The 18,880-nt window shown below is 39.5% G+C and overlaps 1 protein-coding gene across 1 annotated transcript in view; it reads left to right on the forward strand.

The window, feature by feature from the left end:
* RBFOX2 (RNA binding protein, fox-1 homolog (C. elegans) 2) overlaps positions 1–18,880 on the forward strand; it is a 373,260-nt gene that overhangs the window by 324,062 nt on the left and 30,318 nt on the right. The window contains 2 exon segments of the mRNA XM_006865227.1: positions 4,536–4,682; positions 10,876–10,929. Coding sequence (XP_006865289.1) covers positions 4,536–4,682; positions 10,876–10,929 — 201 coding nt within the window.

An 18,880-nucleotide genomic window follows, 5' to 3' on the forward strand; every position in this document is an offset into this window, starting at 1 on the left:
CTCTCCTACTTTGGACATGTAGTCCGGAGGAAACAATCGTTGGAGAAGGATGTCATGCTGGGTAGGGTGGAGGGTCAGAGAAAAAGAGGAAGACCTTAAAAATTTTAAGCTGTTAGCTTTAAAATAACAGCAGCAAATTGAAAACGCTGCCATTGTTAAGTGCTGTCAAGTCAATTCGGACTCAGAGGGACCCTGCATAGGGTTTCTGAGTAGTGACTGGTAGGTTTGAACTGCTGACCTTGCAGTTAGCGCTTATCCTACAGCATTACACCAGGACTCCGTTGGAATCGATGTACACTATTACAGATTAGGAAAACTTGCAAGATTGGTTCTGGTCCCCTTCCTGTTTTCCTTGGTTTGGGTTTGGTCATGACCAACCCTGGTATCCCAGTTTTCATTAAAGACACACCCAGACACGTTTAACTACCAGCTGCTCCGCAGGAGAAAGATGAGACTTTCTGCTCCCCTAAAAATTTACAGCCTCGGAAACCTGGTGCAGGGTCGCTGTGGGTCAGAACTGACTCGACGGCACTTAACAACAACAACAGACAAGTTTATGTTCAAAATCTGAGGATTTGACTGCAAAGAAGATACTTTGTAATGAATCCATACAAGAACTCATCAAAAATTTATATTTTTTAAAGCTACAATCAAAAAACAGTCATTCTCCCTGAAAATGGGCCAAGGATTTAATTTACATGGGCATTTCTCAAAAGAGGAGCACAAAATATCCAGATGAAAAGATGGTTAACTTCATAACCCATCACAACCAAACCTATTGCCGTTAAGTCAACCCTGAGTCCCCTAAGGTAGCGCAGAACTGCCCACAGGGAATCCAAGGCTGTACCCCCTGTAGAGAAACAGACTGCCACAGCTTTCTGTGTAAGAGCAACTGGTGGGTTTGAACTGTTGACCTTTCAGTGTGGCTGAGTGTTTTAATCACTGTGTATCAGGGTTTCTCATTAGTCATCAGTGTAATGCAAACTAAAATTGTAATATGATACCACCACTTCCCACTTGGTAGGAGTTTCTGTTGCGTGTTTTCTAACTCAGGGTGAGCTGTATGTGCAGAGTAGAATTGCTCCCTAGGCTTTTCAAGGTTGTGACCTTTTGGTAGCAGATCACCAAGCCTATCTTTTAGGACCATGTATAGGTTTGAATTGTCACCCATTTGACTAGTAGCCAGGCATTCAACCATTTGTACCACTCCGGGACTCTTTTACCTCCCACTAAAATAGTTGTGGTGATAGTCCTGGTGTGGCACTGAGGGTTAATGCGCTGGACTTCAAGGTCAGTTTGAACCGCAAGGTTGGCAGTTCAAATTCACCCGCCGCTCCTTGGAAACCCTAGACAGTGTCACTATGAGTCGGACCCAACTCGAAGGAACTTAACAACAGAGTTTTAAGGTATCCTGGTGTGGCGCTGTAGGATAAGCATTGGACTGCTAACTGCAAGATCGTCAGTTCAAACCCACCAGCCACTCCTTGGAAACCCTAGACAGTCGATGTGAGTCAAAACCAACTCAGAGGCACTTAACACCAAGATTAGTTAAAATAGCAGTGACTGCTGTTAGAATCCGTGTACACACTTGGTGGGAGTTTAAGTTAGAACAGCCTTTTGGAAAAATGGCCGTGTCTATAAAGATTGAACATATATGTTTTCTTGACCCAGGAAGCCCACTTCTTGATTCACAGAGACCCAACAGAGATATCTGCTATTGTTCACAACAATAGCATGTAACAAGACTCTTCATAGGAATATGAGGATGTGTCAACAAGATGGTGGAAAATTCTCTTTGTCTTTCAATTCCATTTGTCCATGAACTTTTTGAAGGCCCGTGTAATAGTGCTCATAGCCAAACCCCACAGACTGCTGGAATAAATTCTGTATGTTTATACAGTGGAACAAGAATTGATGAATTACAGCATGTGTGTGTATTATACAAATATAATGTGTGAAAGAAAAAAATATGTTTTGTGTACAGTATGTACTCAAAAAAATACATACTGTAGAATTGCCTGCTAATGAGTTGGAGTTAGAATCAGGATAATGTTGATGTTTTTGGTTGGTGACGGGGGCCTAGTTCTTGTTCTAATCTAATGGCTACATGAGTGTATTTACTTTTGTGATGATAGTTCACATTTTCCATGTGTCAAGTCTCCCTTAACTAAAGATGTTAAGTTAAAATTTTTTAAGTATTCATTACTGGGGTGAAAAATCAACCAAGCTGGCTTCTGACCTTCTTAAACTACATCTTCAGGGTGACAAAGAATTCTCAACAGCACCTTTGGGCTGGACTCTTGAAGGGCCCGTTTATCCTTCCGCCTCACATACACTGTTGGAGGTTTCATGGACTACTGAGACTTTCATAAAACTGTAGTTTGAAGCTTGCAGAAGCCCACCTTTTGTGGCTTTCTCAGGGTGTGGTACACTGTCCTCCTGCAGATCTGATATGGTTTTCAAATTTATTGAAGCGATTTTTCTGGGATCCAGCTGTGAGATTGAAGCGACAAGTTTGAAGGTGCTTGAAAGCGCCTTTGCTGTAATTGGTGTTGATTGCCTTGACTGCATGTTGTCCATGCTGCAATTTGAGTAACTTAGTGAGTTTCCTCTTTGAGTGCAGTGTGTCTTGTTTAGTCTGCTTTGTGCTCAGATTGATGAGTGAAAACCTTACACTTTTGCCGAACATTTCTTCATAGCTTGTCCCTTTTCTGCTAACTGTCTATCACATGTGTCATTGCCCATTTAGGCCATCTGTACTGCCTGAAGGGAATGAAGTAAAATACTGCCATCACTTAGATTGACGTTTGAGAACTGGTATTCATTTGGAGTTTACTGCTGATTGTCCTTTATATTTTAGCCTCAAATTTCTCTTCAAGATGATTGCTAGCATCTCTGAGCCAGAAATACCTCTGATCCCATTGCTTTTAACCGGAACATTGGATCACGAATCTGTTAGGTCCATTCTGTCTCCATCGAGATGACAAGAACGGCAGGTTCCACTCCTGTTTAAGAAGGATGTGCATTTAGAAGAATGCGCGTTTAAGAAGGATGTTCATTTAGAAGGATGTTGGTTGCAAGCCATTCAGTTTGGCACGTACTTCATAGGGAATGATGAAAACATAAGGGCTTTAAACTGCCAGATGAATACTGCAAAATAAATGTCTTTTTGCATGCCTAGAGTGTGTCACACCTGTTAAGTATTTGTCAGAAATCTTTATCACATAGCCAGTTTTTTGGAGGATGTAGAAGGGAAAATAAGGTTAATATATGTCTGTTGTTGTTGTTGTTAGGTGCCATCGAGTCAGCACCGACTCATAGCGACCTTATGTACAGCAGAACGAAACACTGCCCAATCCTGGGCCAACCTCACTACTGTTGCCACATTTGAGTCCATCGATGCTGCCACTTGACCAATCCATCTCTTTGGGGGGCGGGGTGGGGGGGGGGTCGTTCTCTTTTTTTCTCTGACCCTCCACCTTACCAAACATGATATCCTTCTCTGGCAACTGGTCCCTCCTGACAATATGTCTGAAGTCTGGGATGCTATAAAAGAGATTCATGTTTAAGAATCTACATCCCCACTACCTCATACAATTTCAGTACAGTATACACACCCTTAAGGAGCTCTGGTAGCGTAGTGATTACAAATCGGGCTGCTAACCTCAGAGTCAGCAGTTCGAAACTACCAGCTGTTCCACGGGAGAAAGATGAGGCGTTCTGCTCCCGTAAAGATTTACAGCTTCGGAAACCCTGTATAGGGTCGCTGAGTTGGAACCAACACCACAGCACATAACAACACCACCATACACGCCCCTAACATTTGTATATTGTATAAAGAGATTACCAAAGGTCCTTGAAAACCTTTGCCTTTCCACTGTTAGTTTCTGAGGTGAAACACAAGTTTACTCTGGGGTACAGAAGCTTAAGTTAGCAGGGTTGATGGATTGTTGAGAGTAGATATTCGTTTCAGGGTAAGAAGTTGCTTCACTTTTCAAACACACTGCTAGTTGTCACTAGCTGCCTATTCTTCATAAATATCATTATAAGATGTTGGCAACCTAGTAGTCATACATAAACTTTGGAATTAATAGAATGAAGCACAAAATAATCTCTAGATTTCGTTTCTTGAAGAGAACATGATAAACCAAAACCAGCTATTTCTATAAGTAGGTGTAATGGACTTTTTTCATGTTCAAAAGAGAATGATTTCAAAAATAGAAAGTTCTAGTAAGAGTCTAAGAAGAATGTCTTTCAGTTCTCCTTAGTGTATCTGTGCCCTTTGTCTCCCGTTTTGCTGATGTACTTCTAGTTAAAAGACCTAAGTTGTATTTGTAGATTATAGCAGTTTGAACATAGATGACATCTTTGTTTTTGTTTTGTCTCTTTGAAGGGACACCTATAATTTTGCTTTTTAAAGACACCCTGTTTGAGAATGGTTGGGGTGAAGGAGGACTTTAATTGCTATACATAATTGTTGTGAAGTAATTAATTACATTTCTTTTTCATTCATTGCTGTTTATTTCTTTGCTTAGCAGACAGAAGGGGGAGCACAGACAGATGGCCAGCAGTCACAGACACAAAGTAGTGACAACTCAGAGAGTAAATCTACCCCTAAGCGACTGCATGTCTCTAATATTCCTTTCCGCTTCCGGGACCCTGACCTCCGACAGATGTTTGGGGTAAGTCGCTGAAGTCTTCTTCTGCATTTTACAGTTGAAATATAATTTAATCCATGAACTGTGTTATCAGCCATTAGTTCTTTAGGATCAAAGCACCAAATAGATTGAAAGAGCTCCGCTGGTATATCACTATTATTCTCATCAGTCTTTTGAAAGCTCTTCTATCTCTCCGTCTAATCGATACATTGGCCTTTGAGGTCCTCACACATAGAGGGTGACCTTGTATCCTGTTTCCCAGGGACTCTGGTTTTTTGAGATGTGGGACTTTCAGGGTTAAAGCCAGGAAGAGCTGCTTACCCTACTGTCACGTGAAACTTAGGGAGCAATTGATAACATCCTTAGTGTCACCCGAAAGAGCAAGCATACATTTTTTTTTTTTTTTTTTTAGAGTAATGAGTCCTACACTTGTCTGAACATCGGAAATCACCTCAAGGGGTGCTTAATAATGCTAGTGCCGGTGTCGTCCACCCAAACATTGTGACTTAACTGATATGAAGTATTCCCTGGGCTTGGGTATTTTTACAAGATTCCCCAGATTCTCATGTGCACATCGGTGTGGGCCCACTGTATATTACCCCTGTCACTTTCTTAGTTGTTGCTTCTGACCTTCTATATAAGGTCAGGGTCATACTGCCTTCTCATCAAACTCAACCACAGGAGCAGAAGAACAGAGTTCAGGGATGCACCCGTACTGTATCATCCTGGACGTTTTGCAGTGTCTGAGAAAAAGTACAAGGAGAGAATAAAGATTTTGAAGTAGTCCATTGAAGTGGAAAATGTATTAACTTGAGCATCAAAGAGCCAGGGATCACATTCTGTTTATGTGATCTAAGGAAATTGATTTAGCATCTTTGAACTTGAATTTCATTTCTTAAAAACAAGAATTGTAATTCCTGCTTTTCAGAGTGTTATGAATTAGGTAATATCTTCTTTAAAAGCCACCACCCATTTTCTAGTTTGTCAGACTATGGTGGCTTAAATGATGCTGCAGTGCTAGAAGTTATGGCACCAGTGTTTGAAACACAGAGTGACCTATGATGGACAAGTGCTTCCAGACTAAGACAGACTAGGAAGAAGGAGAGGCAGATTACTTCTGACTGCGTCTTCTTGTTGTGAAGTGCCGTCGACTCTATTCTGACCCACAGCGACCCTGTATAGGATTTCCAAGGAGCAGCTGGTGAGCTTGAACCACCCACCTTGCAGTTCAAACAACTTTGCAGTCTGACGCATTAGCCCACAGTGCCACACTACCACTGAAAATCTTAGGAATAGTACCAGAACATTCCAAATACAGTGCTGGAAAATAAAACACTATGAATAGTACCAGAATATTGTCAGATACAGTGCTGAACTAGAACCCCGCAGGTTGGAAAGCACTTAAACTATGACTGGGGAAGAGTTGACTGTGATAATGCAAATGAGGTAAAAGTGTTTGCGCCCTTCATTTGCTGATAGGGCACAACTCATAACAAGGAAAAACAGTTGTAAGCATCCACGAATGATCAATCAGAACATGGAATGTACGAAGTATGAATCTAGGAAAAAATGGAAGTTGTATAAAAACAGATTGGAGCACATAAAGATCCCTGGACACTCTTGTGCTGAAATGAACAGGTATTGACCATTTTGAATCAGATAATCACATGGTTTACTATGCTGGGAATGAAAAATACAAGAGGAGTGGTGTAGCATTCATCATCAAAAAGAACATGTCAAGATCTATCTTGAAATGCAATACTGTGTGTGATAGGATATTTATTGAAAGTGCCATGGGCTGCCAAAAGAACCAATAGATCCGTGTTGGAAGAAATGCAGCAAGAGTGCTCCTTGGAGGCCAAGATGTCCAAACTTTGTCTCTCATACTTCGGACATATTGTCAAGAGGGACCAGTTGCTAGAGAGGATATGTTTGGTAAGGTGGAGGGTCAGAGAAAAAGAGGAAGACCCCCAACGAGATGGATTGACAAAGTAGCAGCATCGATAGACTCAAATGTGGCAACAATACTGAGGTTGGCCCAGGATCGGGCAGTGTTTCATTCCACTGTGCATAAAGTCGGTACTGACTCGACGATACCTAACAACAACAAGAAAGAAGACCAGGTAAGACCGCTATTATTCCAATTCACGCACCAACCACTAAAGCCAATGATATGAAATTGAAGTATTCTATCAAGTTCTTCAGTTTGAAACTGATCAAACATTCAGTCAAGATTTATTGATGGAGTTCTGCTAGCGTAGTGGTTACGAATCGGGCTGCGAACTGCAAGGTCAGTAGTTCAAAACTACCAGCTGTTCCGCAGGAGAAAGATGAGGCTTTCTACTCCCGTAAAGACTTACAGCATCGGAAACCCTGTACAGTGTCTCTATGGGTCAGAATCGACTCAACGATACTTAACAACAATACTGATGATTGGAATGCAAAGATTGGAAAAAAAGAGGCAGGGTCAGTCTTTGGAAAATATGGCCTTGATAGAAACGATGCTGGAGATTGCATTGTAGAATTGACAGAATATAAATAGAAATCTTTCAATAAACTGATGCAGCACTTTAGTAACTTACCCATCTAAGCCAAGAAATTTGGAACACAGCTTCCTGGCCAGCCTAGTGGAAGAGGGCCATAATTGTGCCCATTCCAAAGAGAGGTGATCCAGTAGAATGCAGAAATCATCTGACAATATCATTAATATATCATATAAGCAACATTTTACTGAAGAGAATTAAAAAAGAGCTCCAACAGTCCAGAGGTTTAAACCAAATTCAGCCAAGGATGTGGAATGAGGAATGTCATTGTTGACATTATATAGATCTTAGCTGAAAACAGAGAATACCAAAAGATGTTTACAAAGGCTTTCAACTATGGATCGTGGCAAACTGTGTATAACATTAGGAAGAATGAATATTCTAGGTTCATGAGGAATCTGTACTGAATGGTTAGAATCAGGAAAAGATGGACACCAGGGTTGTTTTCTTTCACCATATAAATTCAGTCTGTATGCTCAGCAAGTCATCTGAGAAGCTGAATTATATGAAGAAGAGTGTGGCATCAGGATTAGAGGAAGACTCATTAACAAGCTGCAATATGCAGGGGAGATATTTTTTCTTGCTGAAAGTGAAGAGAATTTAAAATACTAAACTGATGTAGATCAAAGATTTCAATTTAGATTGCACCCATTGTAAAGAAAGCAAAAATCCTCACCACTGGACCAATAAATAACATTAATATAAATCGAAAAAAGATTGAAGTTGTCAGAGACTTCATTTTGCTTGTATCCACTATGAACACCCATTGAAAGAGCAGACATCCTGCATTAGGCAAATCTGCTGTTCAAGACCTCTTTAAAGTGTTCAAGAGCAAGATGTCAGTTTGAGGACTAAGGGGCACCTTGGTATTTTCAGTAACCTCACAATGAATAAGGAAGACTGTGGAAGAATTGATGTATATGAGTTATGGTTCTGGAGAATTGAAAGTACTATGGACTGTGTCAGAAGAAGTACAACCAGAATACTCCTTGTAAGCCAGGATGGCGAGACTTTGAATCTCATCATATTTCTCAAATTATTAAGCTTTGGACATATTATCAGAGGGACCCATCTCTGGATAACATTATGCTAGGTAAAGTGGAGGGACGCCAAATAAGGTGGAAACCCCCAACGAAATGGATTGGCACAGTGACAGCAGCAGTGGGTCAAGTGTAGCAATTGTGAGGATGGCATGCAGGGCTGAGCAGTGTTTCCGTCTGTTGTGCTGAGGGTTACTGAGTGGAACTAGAGGACACCTGGTATCAGTACATCACAGTTTACTTTCACTTCTGGGCTCATACTCAATAGTGTATCTACCTGATTTCTGAAGGGTTTGTTTGTTAGAGGGTGGATGTGCTCCCATAGCTGTGTGCACTTCATCTGTAAATTACTGCCTTGAAAACAGAAAATGTTATAGTAAGGATTTAAGTTTGGAAACGTGCCAGGCTTTTAGGCAGTGAGTTTTATTTTTTTTATGGGCCTGTGTATTGTAGTCTATTTTAATTTTAATCAAATTCTTAACTTGACCCTGATCTAGAGCTAATAATGAATCGTTAAAAAAAAAAAAAAAAATCATTCGGAAAACTGCCTGAACTTTGCTAGGAAAACAAATATCATTTTGAAATCTTGGTTGGTGACAAGACACTAGAATAAAATTCTGTCATCTCCAGCTGACTACCTGGGTATGCTTTCCACACCGAAGAGAAGGCCACGGTAGAAATTTCATAGTGTTCTTCGAGAGCTTGTACATGGAAAAATGGTAACCACCGAGTCTTCATCTGTACAACTAAAGAAACTTCCTGGGATCATAGTATATTAGTCTTTACTGACTCGTCTGGGATCCTACGGAGTCTTTACTTTTAGGTCTGTGAAAATGGCATACATTCTCTTCACTCACAAGTATTTTCTTGAGTCAGGAAAGTGGTGTGTGTTGAAAAGCTACCACTGCAGTGATTATGGTGGTGGTGGTGGTGACTGTATGCCTCTGAGTGGATCCCAACTCATAGTGATTCTGTGTAGGGTTTCTGAGGCTGTAAATCTTCCCTGGAAGCAGCATGCCTCCTCTTTCTCCCGAGGAGTGGCTGGTAGCTTAGAACTACTGACCTTGCAGTTAGCAACCCAGCTTGTAATGCACTGCCATAAGGCACACAGTGCAAAAGAAAGAACGTTTTCTTTGCTGGGAATACCTGGTGGTTCTGTGTTCTTCCTTGTGATTGGTACCCATAAAGGGCGTTGCAACATTGGTTAAAGGCATAGATTTTATGCTCCCCTTTTTTTGAGCTCTGTGAAGTTGACACATAGCCTCTTTCAGCCTCATTTTCCTTGACTGTCAAAGAAAGGACATCCCTTCCCCAGAAGGCTGTTGTAAGGCTTCCGTGGAAAATGTAAAAGAAAATGAACTCTGGAGCGCTAGACAGATCTTAGTTTTATAGGCGGCAGGGAAATCGAATAAGATACCTTTTTTGTTTCTTGATTTTTCTAATTTGTTTTATTAAATCATAAAACTGAAGCCTTACTGTAGAAAGTTAGAACACTCTCAGCCCCTGTTTTTAATAGGGACAGTAATGGTTCAAACCACTGAGACTGTATGCTTGGTCTTTGTGCTTTATCGCTTTCATTTTTTCACTTTTCCCAAACTCTGAAGTCCAAGAGAAGTAGATCATTGGGCCTGAGTCCAATATGCAGAGGAGAGTGTGAACCAGAAAGAGACCTGGAAATTTAGCATATATAATCGTAATTCACTGCAAGTTTTCGACCGTTTTGTCACTTTATATAGATACCTTCTCTGCTAATAATAGCTGTTTTGTGACTGACCCTCTAATTTTCTGTGGATCTGCATAACAGTAGTTTAGATCTTCTTTGTATCTTTATCTTCATTATTTTTCCAAATGTTAAAATAGTTTTAAAATTACTAAGCAAATTTGAATCAGGCTGCGAACTGCAAGGTCAGCAGTTTGAAACTACCAGCTGCTCCGCAGGAGAAAGATGACGCTTTCTGCTTCCGTAAAGATTTACAGCCTCGGAAACCATGTACAGGGTCGCTATGAGTCGGAACCGACTTGATGGCACTTAACAACAACAAAGCAAATTTGTTATTAAAAATAATTTTTGTGTTGATTGCAGAAATATTAAAGTGGCCAAAAAAATGGAATCATCTTAGTGTCTGAAAATAATTCTATATGGTGGGCTAGCATGAAGCCTGCAGAAAAAAAATAACAGAAATATACTCGTATGTTTACTGAGTTAGAACGTTGTTCATGATATAAGTTTTAAAAAAAAAAGTTATAAAACATGTGGAATATCTGATATATTGGTTGTTGTGTGGCATCAAGTTGATTCCAACTTACAGTGACCCCGTATAGAGTTTCTGAGAGCAACTGGTCGATTTGAACTGCTGGCATTGTGGTCACCAGTTCAGTGCTTATTGTACAATGCCACACCAAGGCTCTTCAGTAGGGAGGTAGATTTAGTTAAGGAAACAGAAGAAGGCTGGGTACAAAATGATAAGATGTTGGGGTTGCAGATGATCTTTGTTTCCCCTTCTCCTTTTTGTGTATCTCGTTTTTTCTAATTTTTGCATAAAAAATATTGTTTGTATAAATTAAAAGAGAGAAGAAAAACCGCCTTCCGTAATATAGCAACTATAAATCAATGTTTTTGTTTTGTCTCTGCAGCAGTTTGGCAAAATCCTAGATGTAGAAATAATCTTTAATGAACGTGGTTCTAAGGTAAGTTCCATTGCAGTATTCTCTCTGCCTGACTCCTGTTTAGTTGGACCTTAAACAATAAATATTCAGAAAGAGCACATAATCTGTTTTATAAGCCTTCAAAACGTATCTAGCTTGGATGTGATTGTGTCTAAAATGTCACAGGGCCCAGCCTTATCCTAATACGTGCATCATTGGGAGAACCAGGAACAAGAGACATTGTAAGGGGGAAGGTGGTGATAAGGGGGAAGAGAAGATGCAGGTGATACCAGTCCTTTCTCAGACCTGCGGTGAGCCTAGGTTTCCGTATTTTGAAAGGTAGAAAAGAGGACTGGAAAAAGTAAAATACTGTTCAAAATTCTATCAGAACAATTCCATTTTTTAAACTCAAACTTCAAAATGAACAAATGTAATATTTCAGCTATTCAGTCAATTTGCTATCTCTCTTGTATAAATTTTGTTGTTGTTAAGTGCTGTCAAGTCAATTCCAGTTCATAGCAACCCTCTACAGAGTTTCCAAGGGGCAGCTGGTGGGTTTGACCTGCCAACCTTGTGGTTCAAAGTTCATTACTTATCCTATAGCACCACACCAGGCTATTTAGTCTGACGACTAAATAAGATGACTAGAGACTCAGACAGAATTCAGCCCGTTTCTTCCTTGAAGTTACATGTCCAGACTGAGAAGCTCTAGGATACAGTGAGGTTTTTTGCATAAGGATGAAAGTAAAGGTGTCCAATTTTCTGTCTTTATCCTCTTCTAAAGGTATTCTATAGGAGAACTAAAATTTTTCTAAATCAGAATTTGTTTTCCTCTATTAATTTGTTTTCTTTGTTTAAAATTCCCAGTCTATCTTATTTAGAATTTTTATGTACTAACAAAAGCCACGGTGTTTTTAGGAATGAGGGACTGGTATTGTGAGAAAAAAAATTTTTTTTTTGATGAAATGAATTGCGGGTCATTTTATTTGAAAGAATTCTTCCTCCTCAACAAAGGAGACACACCCGACCGAAGCAGTCAGCCGCATCTGAGCCTGTAAATACTTACCTTGCTCTGTTCGGGTCTACGTCAACTTTTACGTTGAAGTTATATTTGAATTACTTTTCATTGGGTCATATCTGCTGAACTGTGAAAACAGCTCTTGGCTGTTTTAATCTCCTAAGAATATCATTTGAGAACAGCTAAGTAAAGCTAATCAATGGATTAATATTTGCCTCTCTTCAGTTTCCTACTCGAAATTTACCCTCCTTTGGGAATGGGGAGCCTGTATCTGCAATGTTGTATCTGCCACCTGCCCCATCTGGACTGATGCAAATGTTTATGCTCTTGTCATGCTCCTGCTCACGATTCCCTTTCCCTAAAGAAGGTGTCAACGCTAAAATGTTTAATTCTGACTACGATAGTTTTTTTATTAACTAAGTCTTAAAGAGGTAATTACACTCTAAGCTTCCAGTTTTCAGTTAAAAACAAAAGGTTAATATGCCTAGACAGAGCTTTCTTCATCACTAAGATTGGTAAGTATTCTTAAAGTGCAATATATTTAAACTGCAACTGATAAAATGACTTATTGTTTAGTTCCTTTGTTGTATAGTTTGCTTTCATTTTTTGTGACCTTAGCTGCAAAGTGGAAGATGCCGATGGCTTAGCGATGGGAAGCCCATGAATGTAAAATAAATGCGTGAATGCCATTTGTTCATATGGTTTATCAAGGAGCAATGTAAATATTTTTTGTTTTAAGTGTATGCACTTAATATTTTTGATATTTTAATACTTTTAACTACTCTTAACAACAGAATGCTCAATGTAATTTCATCAGGCATTGCGATTTCCTTACCAGTAAAAAAAATTAGATTGAGTTACTGTGAAGCAAAGGAAATTGATCTTTATTAAGGCTTTTTTCATTGACTTAAAGAATTTGCGTACTCTCAGCAATTTAAACTTACCTGATCCAGTTGTCCCAGTTTCCCCACCCCACCCCAAATTTTCATTTTAAATAGTGACAGGAGCTTCCTCTTTTCCTTGGGGAATCTTAAGAGCAGATCTGCCGCCTGGCCTGAAGCTTTGCCCTTAAGACCCCTTTTTAGCTTCGGGCTGCTAAAAGGGTCCACAGACTAGTGCTGGGTGGTGAATGTTTTCAGAACTTCCCTGGACCTTGTCTTTGTCCTTTGCCCGAATCAACTGTTACAGTCCTTTGCTGGAATGGGTTCCCTGAACTATTCTGTGGCTCATTAATAATAGAGGCTGATTTTGGCATCAAACCCATAGATATCTTTTCTGGGATTCACCTAAGATAAATTAATGAATACTTTTCTTTTTGTGAATTAAGTTTAGTTTCTCATTTCTTTTATAGTTGAGGTTTGACTGTAAAATTACCACGTGTCTTGAAAGGAACTAAAGAAAAGGGAGACCTATGTGGTTCTGTTTAGTTAAGAGTTGCTAAAGCTATTAAGGAGCCCTGATGTGGCACTGCAGGTTAATGCACTAGACTGCAAGGTCAGTTTGAACCACAAGGTTGGCTGTTCAAGCTCACTAGCCACTCCTCAGAAACCCTATACAGGGTCACTATGAGTCGGAACTGACTCGACAACACTTAACAACAACAAGGCTTTTAAACAGAGTGTTTCTCTGTTCAGAAATTACCTTCATTGACTTATTTATTTAGGTAACAGAAATTAAAAACTAGCTGCAAAATAGTTCAAGATAAGCAGTGCTTACATGTAAAGCAGCATTTAGCTAGATTGTACCCATTTGAAAACATAAGTGTTATGTGGACTAGTGTCCCAGAGAGTAAAGCTGTACCAGAAAGTAGATAATTCTTTTCTTCTGGGCTTTCATGTTGTGCATTGTGGCTTGCCTAGATCATGGAATGAAGAGGTCTTATACACATGTACACGCATACCTGCATATATACTTAAAGGATTTCATTTGACTTAAAATCTTTTTATTCCTTATTTCTTTGTGAAAAACAGACACACACAGAGAAAAGCGTCAGTTGTGTCTTATTTTCTGTAATTAACGGAAACAAAGGTACACTATCCTTTTGAAAAGGTACAATTAGACTATGACGAGAAACGATGCCCCTGTCAAAAATTGAACTCGTTTATTCAAGTGGAGTCTAGAGAAATATATAGGAATGCATTTAACTTCATTGAATCTCCAGGATCTCTCTCACTAGTTACAGAGAAGTATTAACACACATAATAAGATAGGTTCTAAGTTCTGTTGCCAATGCCTCTCTGTCTGTCCAGGGTAAGTCCTCATTTGTGCTTATTGGCATAATTACTAATAATGTCCCCTTTCTCCATCAGAGTGTCCCGGTTTCAACAATAAATTATAATTGTCATTCTCCTTATACATCATTTGAGGAATTGTTTTTGAGAATCACCTATTTAAATACCTTTATAAGGAGCTCTGGTAGCGTAGTGGTTCCGAATCGGGCTGCAAACCTCAGGGTCAGCAATTCGAAACTACCAGCTGTTCTGCGGGAGAAAGATGAGGCTTTCTGCTTCCGTAAAGATTTACAGCCTCGGAAACCCTGTACAGGGTCGCTATGAGTCGGAACCGACTCCACGGCACATAACAACAACATCATAAGGTTACAGCACAATACTTAATGAACAACAGAAGCAAAACAAGTTCACTAAAGAGTATCAACCATTGTTAATAATCCCTGGTGTTTATTCCAGTCCTTTAGCTCCTATGGGATCTGAAACAGAGCCCTAAATAGTAGTCACCTGACTCAACCACCCAGTATTCGTGAGCATGCACAAAAACTCATTCTAGTGTTGAACTTCCGACTTCTCACCATCCCGTACATTGTGACCCAGACCCACAGCGGTTTGTGACCATTATCAAGCTAACAGTCTGATAAAGAAATAGACAAAGTCAAGTGTTTATTTTTCTACTAGCTCTCATGACAATCTTTTTGATAGGATAGTTGTCCCTAGAAGAGGCGTGTATTCTCCATACTGAGTGTACAGTTGCTCTTTATCTCGTTAGTCAGTGCCACTGGAGAGCTGCATCCTGGAGCAAAGCAACAATTATCCCTGTGCTTATTCTAGCGAAGTTTCTCTCCAGTGGGTTTCTGGAATGTGAGGACTCTGGGTTTAGGTTGGGTGTAAGTACAGGCTGGCAGTAGGGAAGATAAAGCCACTATTCCTGTTCATCATACACAAGTTGCTGTTAATAATGCTAGGCGCCTTCAAGTCGCTTTTGACTCAGCCACCGCATGTACAGCAATCATTGCTATGTATGAGCTCTTCTTGAACAGTGATTGCTATTGGTGCAACCACCATGCCAGTCCTTCTCATTGAGGGGCTCCCTCTTTTTTACTGACCCTTTTCTTTACCAAGTATGATGTCCCTTTTCCAGGGACTAGTCCCTCCTGATAACCTGTCCAAAGTACTTAGGATGAAGTCTTGGCATCCTCACATCAAAGGAGCGTTCCAGTTGTACCTCCTCCAAGGCAGAGTCGTTTGGTCCTGTGGCAGGCAGTCCCTGGTACAGTTAGTACTCTTTACCAGCAGCCTAATTCAAAGGCATCAGTTTGTCTCCGGCCTTCCTTATTCGTTGTCCAGCTTTCACATTTCATGCCTGTGAGACAGTTGAAAATACCATGAATTGGGTTAGACACACTTTAGTCCTCAGATTGACATCTTTGCTCTTCAACAGGTTTAAAGAAGTTGTTGGCAGTAGAGTTTTAAAGAAGTTATCGGCGGCTGCTGCTGTAGACAAAATGATCTAAGCATCATTTTTTTGTTGTTGTTTTCTTTAATTAAAAGTAAAAGTATACTTTCTGTATATCTGCTTTTTATTTAAAGAAGTAAATACTATCAGGAGCAGCTGCTTCCACAGGCATTGTAAATGAAAGTTGTTGTTGTTAAGTGCCATTGAATCGGTTCCAATTCATAGTAACCCTGTACAGGGTTTGGAGTCTTTAAATCTTTGCAGGATCAAAAAGCCTCATCTTTCTCCTGTGGAGTGGCAGGTGGACTCGAACTGCTGACCTTGTATTTCGTAGTTTAGTGCTTATCCTATGGCGCTACCATGCTAAAGTAAAAATGGTGTGCTATAATCCTGCCTGTTTCTCTGGCTTTTGAGTTCCTGCAAAGTAAACGCTTATTGATTTAGTATGGTCACAGTGTTTCTTCCTAATTATTATTAAGCAGACCTTTGTGATTTTCAGTAATATTTGATAGGTAATGCTGAAGTGAAATGTTTTTCTTTATGCTTAAAACAGAATTAACAGTGCATGGATTTCCAAAGGGCTAAGTTTATTTTTCTTTTGTTACCATTTTGTGGGGTTTAGTTTTCTTTTTCTTTTATTTATGTTTTAATTTCTGTGTTCTGGCCACACCCAGGAGAACCGTCTGCTTTTGATTTCTCCCTTAAACGTTACATGGTAAATTTTTCTTTCTCATTCTTCTGAGATGGAAAAAATCAAAGATTACACAAATAAAAATAGTTTCTTACAATGCTTATATTATTGCTTGGTATTTATTGCAGCTGAGGCCAGACTGAAAGGGGGACAGTTACTCAGCAACTCTCTACCTTTGGTTCTAAATGATGTCAGGGCATGTGATCAAATAGCTGCCATCATTGAGGCTTTAATGACAACCATACAGTTCATGAACATACACCAGTCTTCTGTTTCCAAAACGCAGATCAGAGAACTGGCAAATCACTAATGTCCCAGTGATATATTTGTTATTAACATAAAAGGACTTGGGTAGGGAAATAAAACATATAGACCTTCCCTGTAAGCACTTGGAATATGGTTGAGCTCAAAACTCGTCAAGGACTTAGTCCAAAAGCAAGAATGTAAAAGGTTTTCTTATTAATGTTTTTATATAGTGCCATGTTGAAATGGTAATAATACACAGTAGATATTAGATTAAATAACATTATTAAAATCCATTTTACCTGTTCTTTTCTACCTTCTTAATGTGGCACTAGAAAATTATAAATAAGCTGTGGCCCACTGTGTGTTTCTGTTGCGTAGTGCTGCTGCTGTAGACAAAAGGATCTCAGCATCATTTTGTTGTTGTTGTTTGCTTTAATTAAAAATAAAAGTTTACTTTTTGTATATCTGCTTTTTATTTACAAGAGTTTAAATAACAAATACTTTCAATTTCATATGTTATTTATTGAAAGCTTGAGATTGAGTCTCAGTGTGACTGTTCTTATTCACACTGGTATTATGTTTCCCTATTTGAGATATTTTGTGTCATTTTGAAGCTACTATAAAGAAAGTGTGATACATTATTATTTTTTTTTGTTTCAAAGCAAGAAATCAGAATGTGCAAACTTACTGTAAACTAGATATCTAAGAATGATGAGAAATGAGAAGATAATTCGGTATAAACTCATTTTCCTATGGAGCCCTGGAGAGGCACTATAGGACAAAGCATTACACCTCAAGGTCAGATTGAGCAACAAGGTCGGAGATTCAAACTCACCCACCTTGGAAAACTCTATACAGGCTCTCTGTAAGTCAGAAGCTACTCGACATCACTTAACAGCGACAAATTTTCCTATTGGTAGCTGTTTAAACCTGGATAATCTATCCAAGGAGCCTCAACATTATTCCTGGCACATTTAAAAAAATACTAAATTTTTGTGAAGAAATAGTACATTCATTAGATTACCAAAAAATGAACTCTTTGCATTCCTATTCTTGTAGTAACTAACGTATACATGTAATAGATGAGCAAACATGAAGGTGGCTTGTGGGAAGTCATCTTTTAAAAATTTCAACATGAAAGAAAACCAACTAGGAGCAATACTCTAAAAAATGCTGGTTCTGTTTCTCATTTTCCTAATTATGGACTAAAAATTCTCAGAGTTCTGTGTTAGCTCCATATTACTTCGGAACAATTTTCCTCAGATGTGGTGGTGTTTGTAGCATAAAAGAATACAGGGTTATTTTATTATCCTACAGTTCCGGACAGAAGTCTAAACTGCATCTCATTAGGCCCAAATTCAGGGCTGAGTTCCTTTAGTAGGTTCTCGGGACCTCAGGTGGTGCTGTGGGCTAGGTATTGGGCTGCTAACTACAAGGTCAGTGGTTCAAACCCACCAGCTGCTTTGCCGGAGAAAGATGATACTGTTCCTGTAAAGATTTATATTTATATTTATAAGGATCACTTTGACTTGACGTCTGCTCAATGACAGTTGGTTTGAGGAATAATTAAGGAACCTTGCTGGCCCAATGGTTAAGTGCTCTACTGTTAAACAAAAGGTGGTTGTTGTTGTTGTTGAGAAGTGCCATTGAGTCGATTCCGACCCGTAGTAATCCTGCATAGGGTTAGTTGCGGGTAAATGCACTAAGCTGCTAGGTTGGTTTGAAGTACAAGGTCAGTGGTTCAAGCTCACCAGCCACTCGGAAACCCTATACCGGGTCACTATGAGTCAGAACTGACTTGACTGCACTTGATAGCAATAGCAGCAGCTGTGCAGAAGAAAGAGCTGACAATCCCTTCCAGTTGACGTGACAGCCTCACCCTGTGACGTGGGGTGGTTGTGCATCGGAATCCACTCAGCAGCCCCTTTCATCTTCGAAGGTTGCATTGGCTGGTGAGATCTTTCTCAGGCCGTATCGCAGCGATCTGGCCACCCTGCCTCCGTCTCTGGTTTGTGATTACATTGGACCCACCCGAATAATCCCAGCTAATCTTTCCATCTCAAGACCATAAATTTAATCACATCTGCAAAGCCATTTTTGCATATTCTGGGAATTAAGACCTGGGCAATCTGGGAGGTCATTATTCTCACCTCTTCCCTTTATGTTTTAGACTAGGAAGTCCCAAAATATCAACAGCTATTTTTCTTCCTTTTACCTGAGGCAAAGCTGCCTTATTTTATTTTCATTTCTCAGTTATCTACATTACCATTTTTACTGGAGTATAAGCACCTCTCTTGTAAAGCATTTACAGCATTTAAAAATGAAATTTTGTTCCAGAATAATAAAGTCAT

Source organism: Chrysochloris asiatica, unplaced genomic scaffold (assembly GCF_000296735.1).
Source record: "Chrysochloris asiatica unplaced genomic scaffold, ChrAsi1.0 scaffold00076, whole genome shotgun sequence".
Classification (NCBI taxonomy): domain Eukaryota; kingdom Metazoa; phylum Chordata; class Mammalia; order Afrosoricida; family Chrysochloridae; genus Chrysochloris; species Chrysochloris asiatica.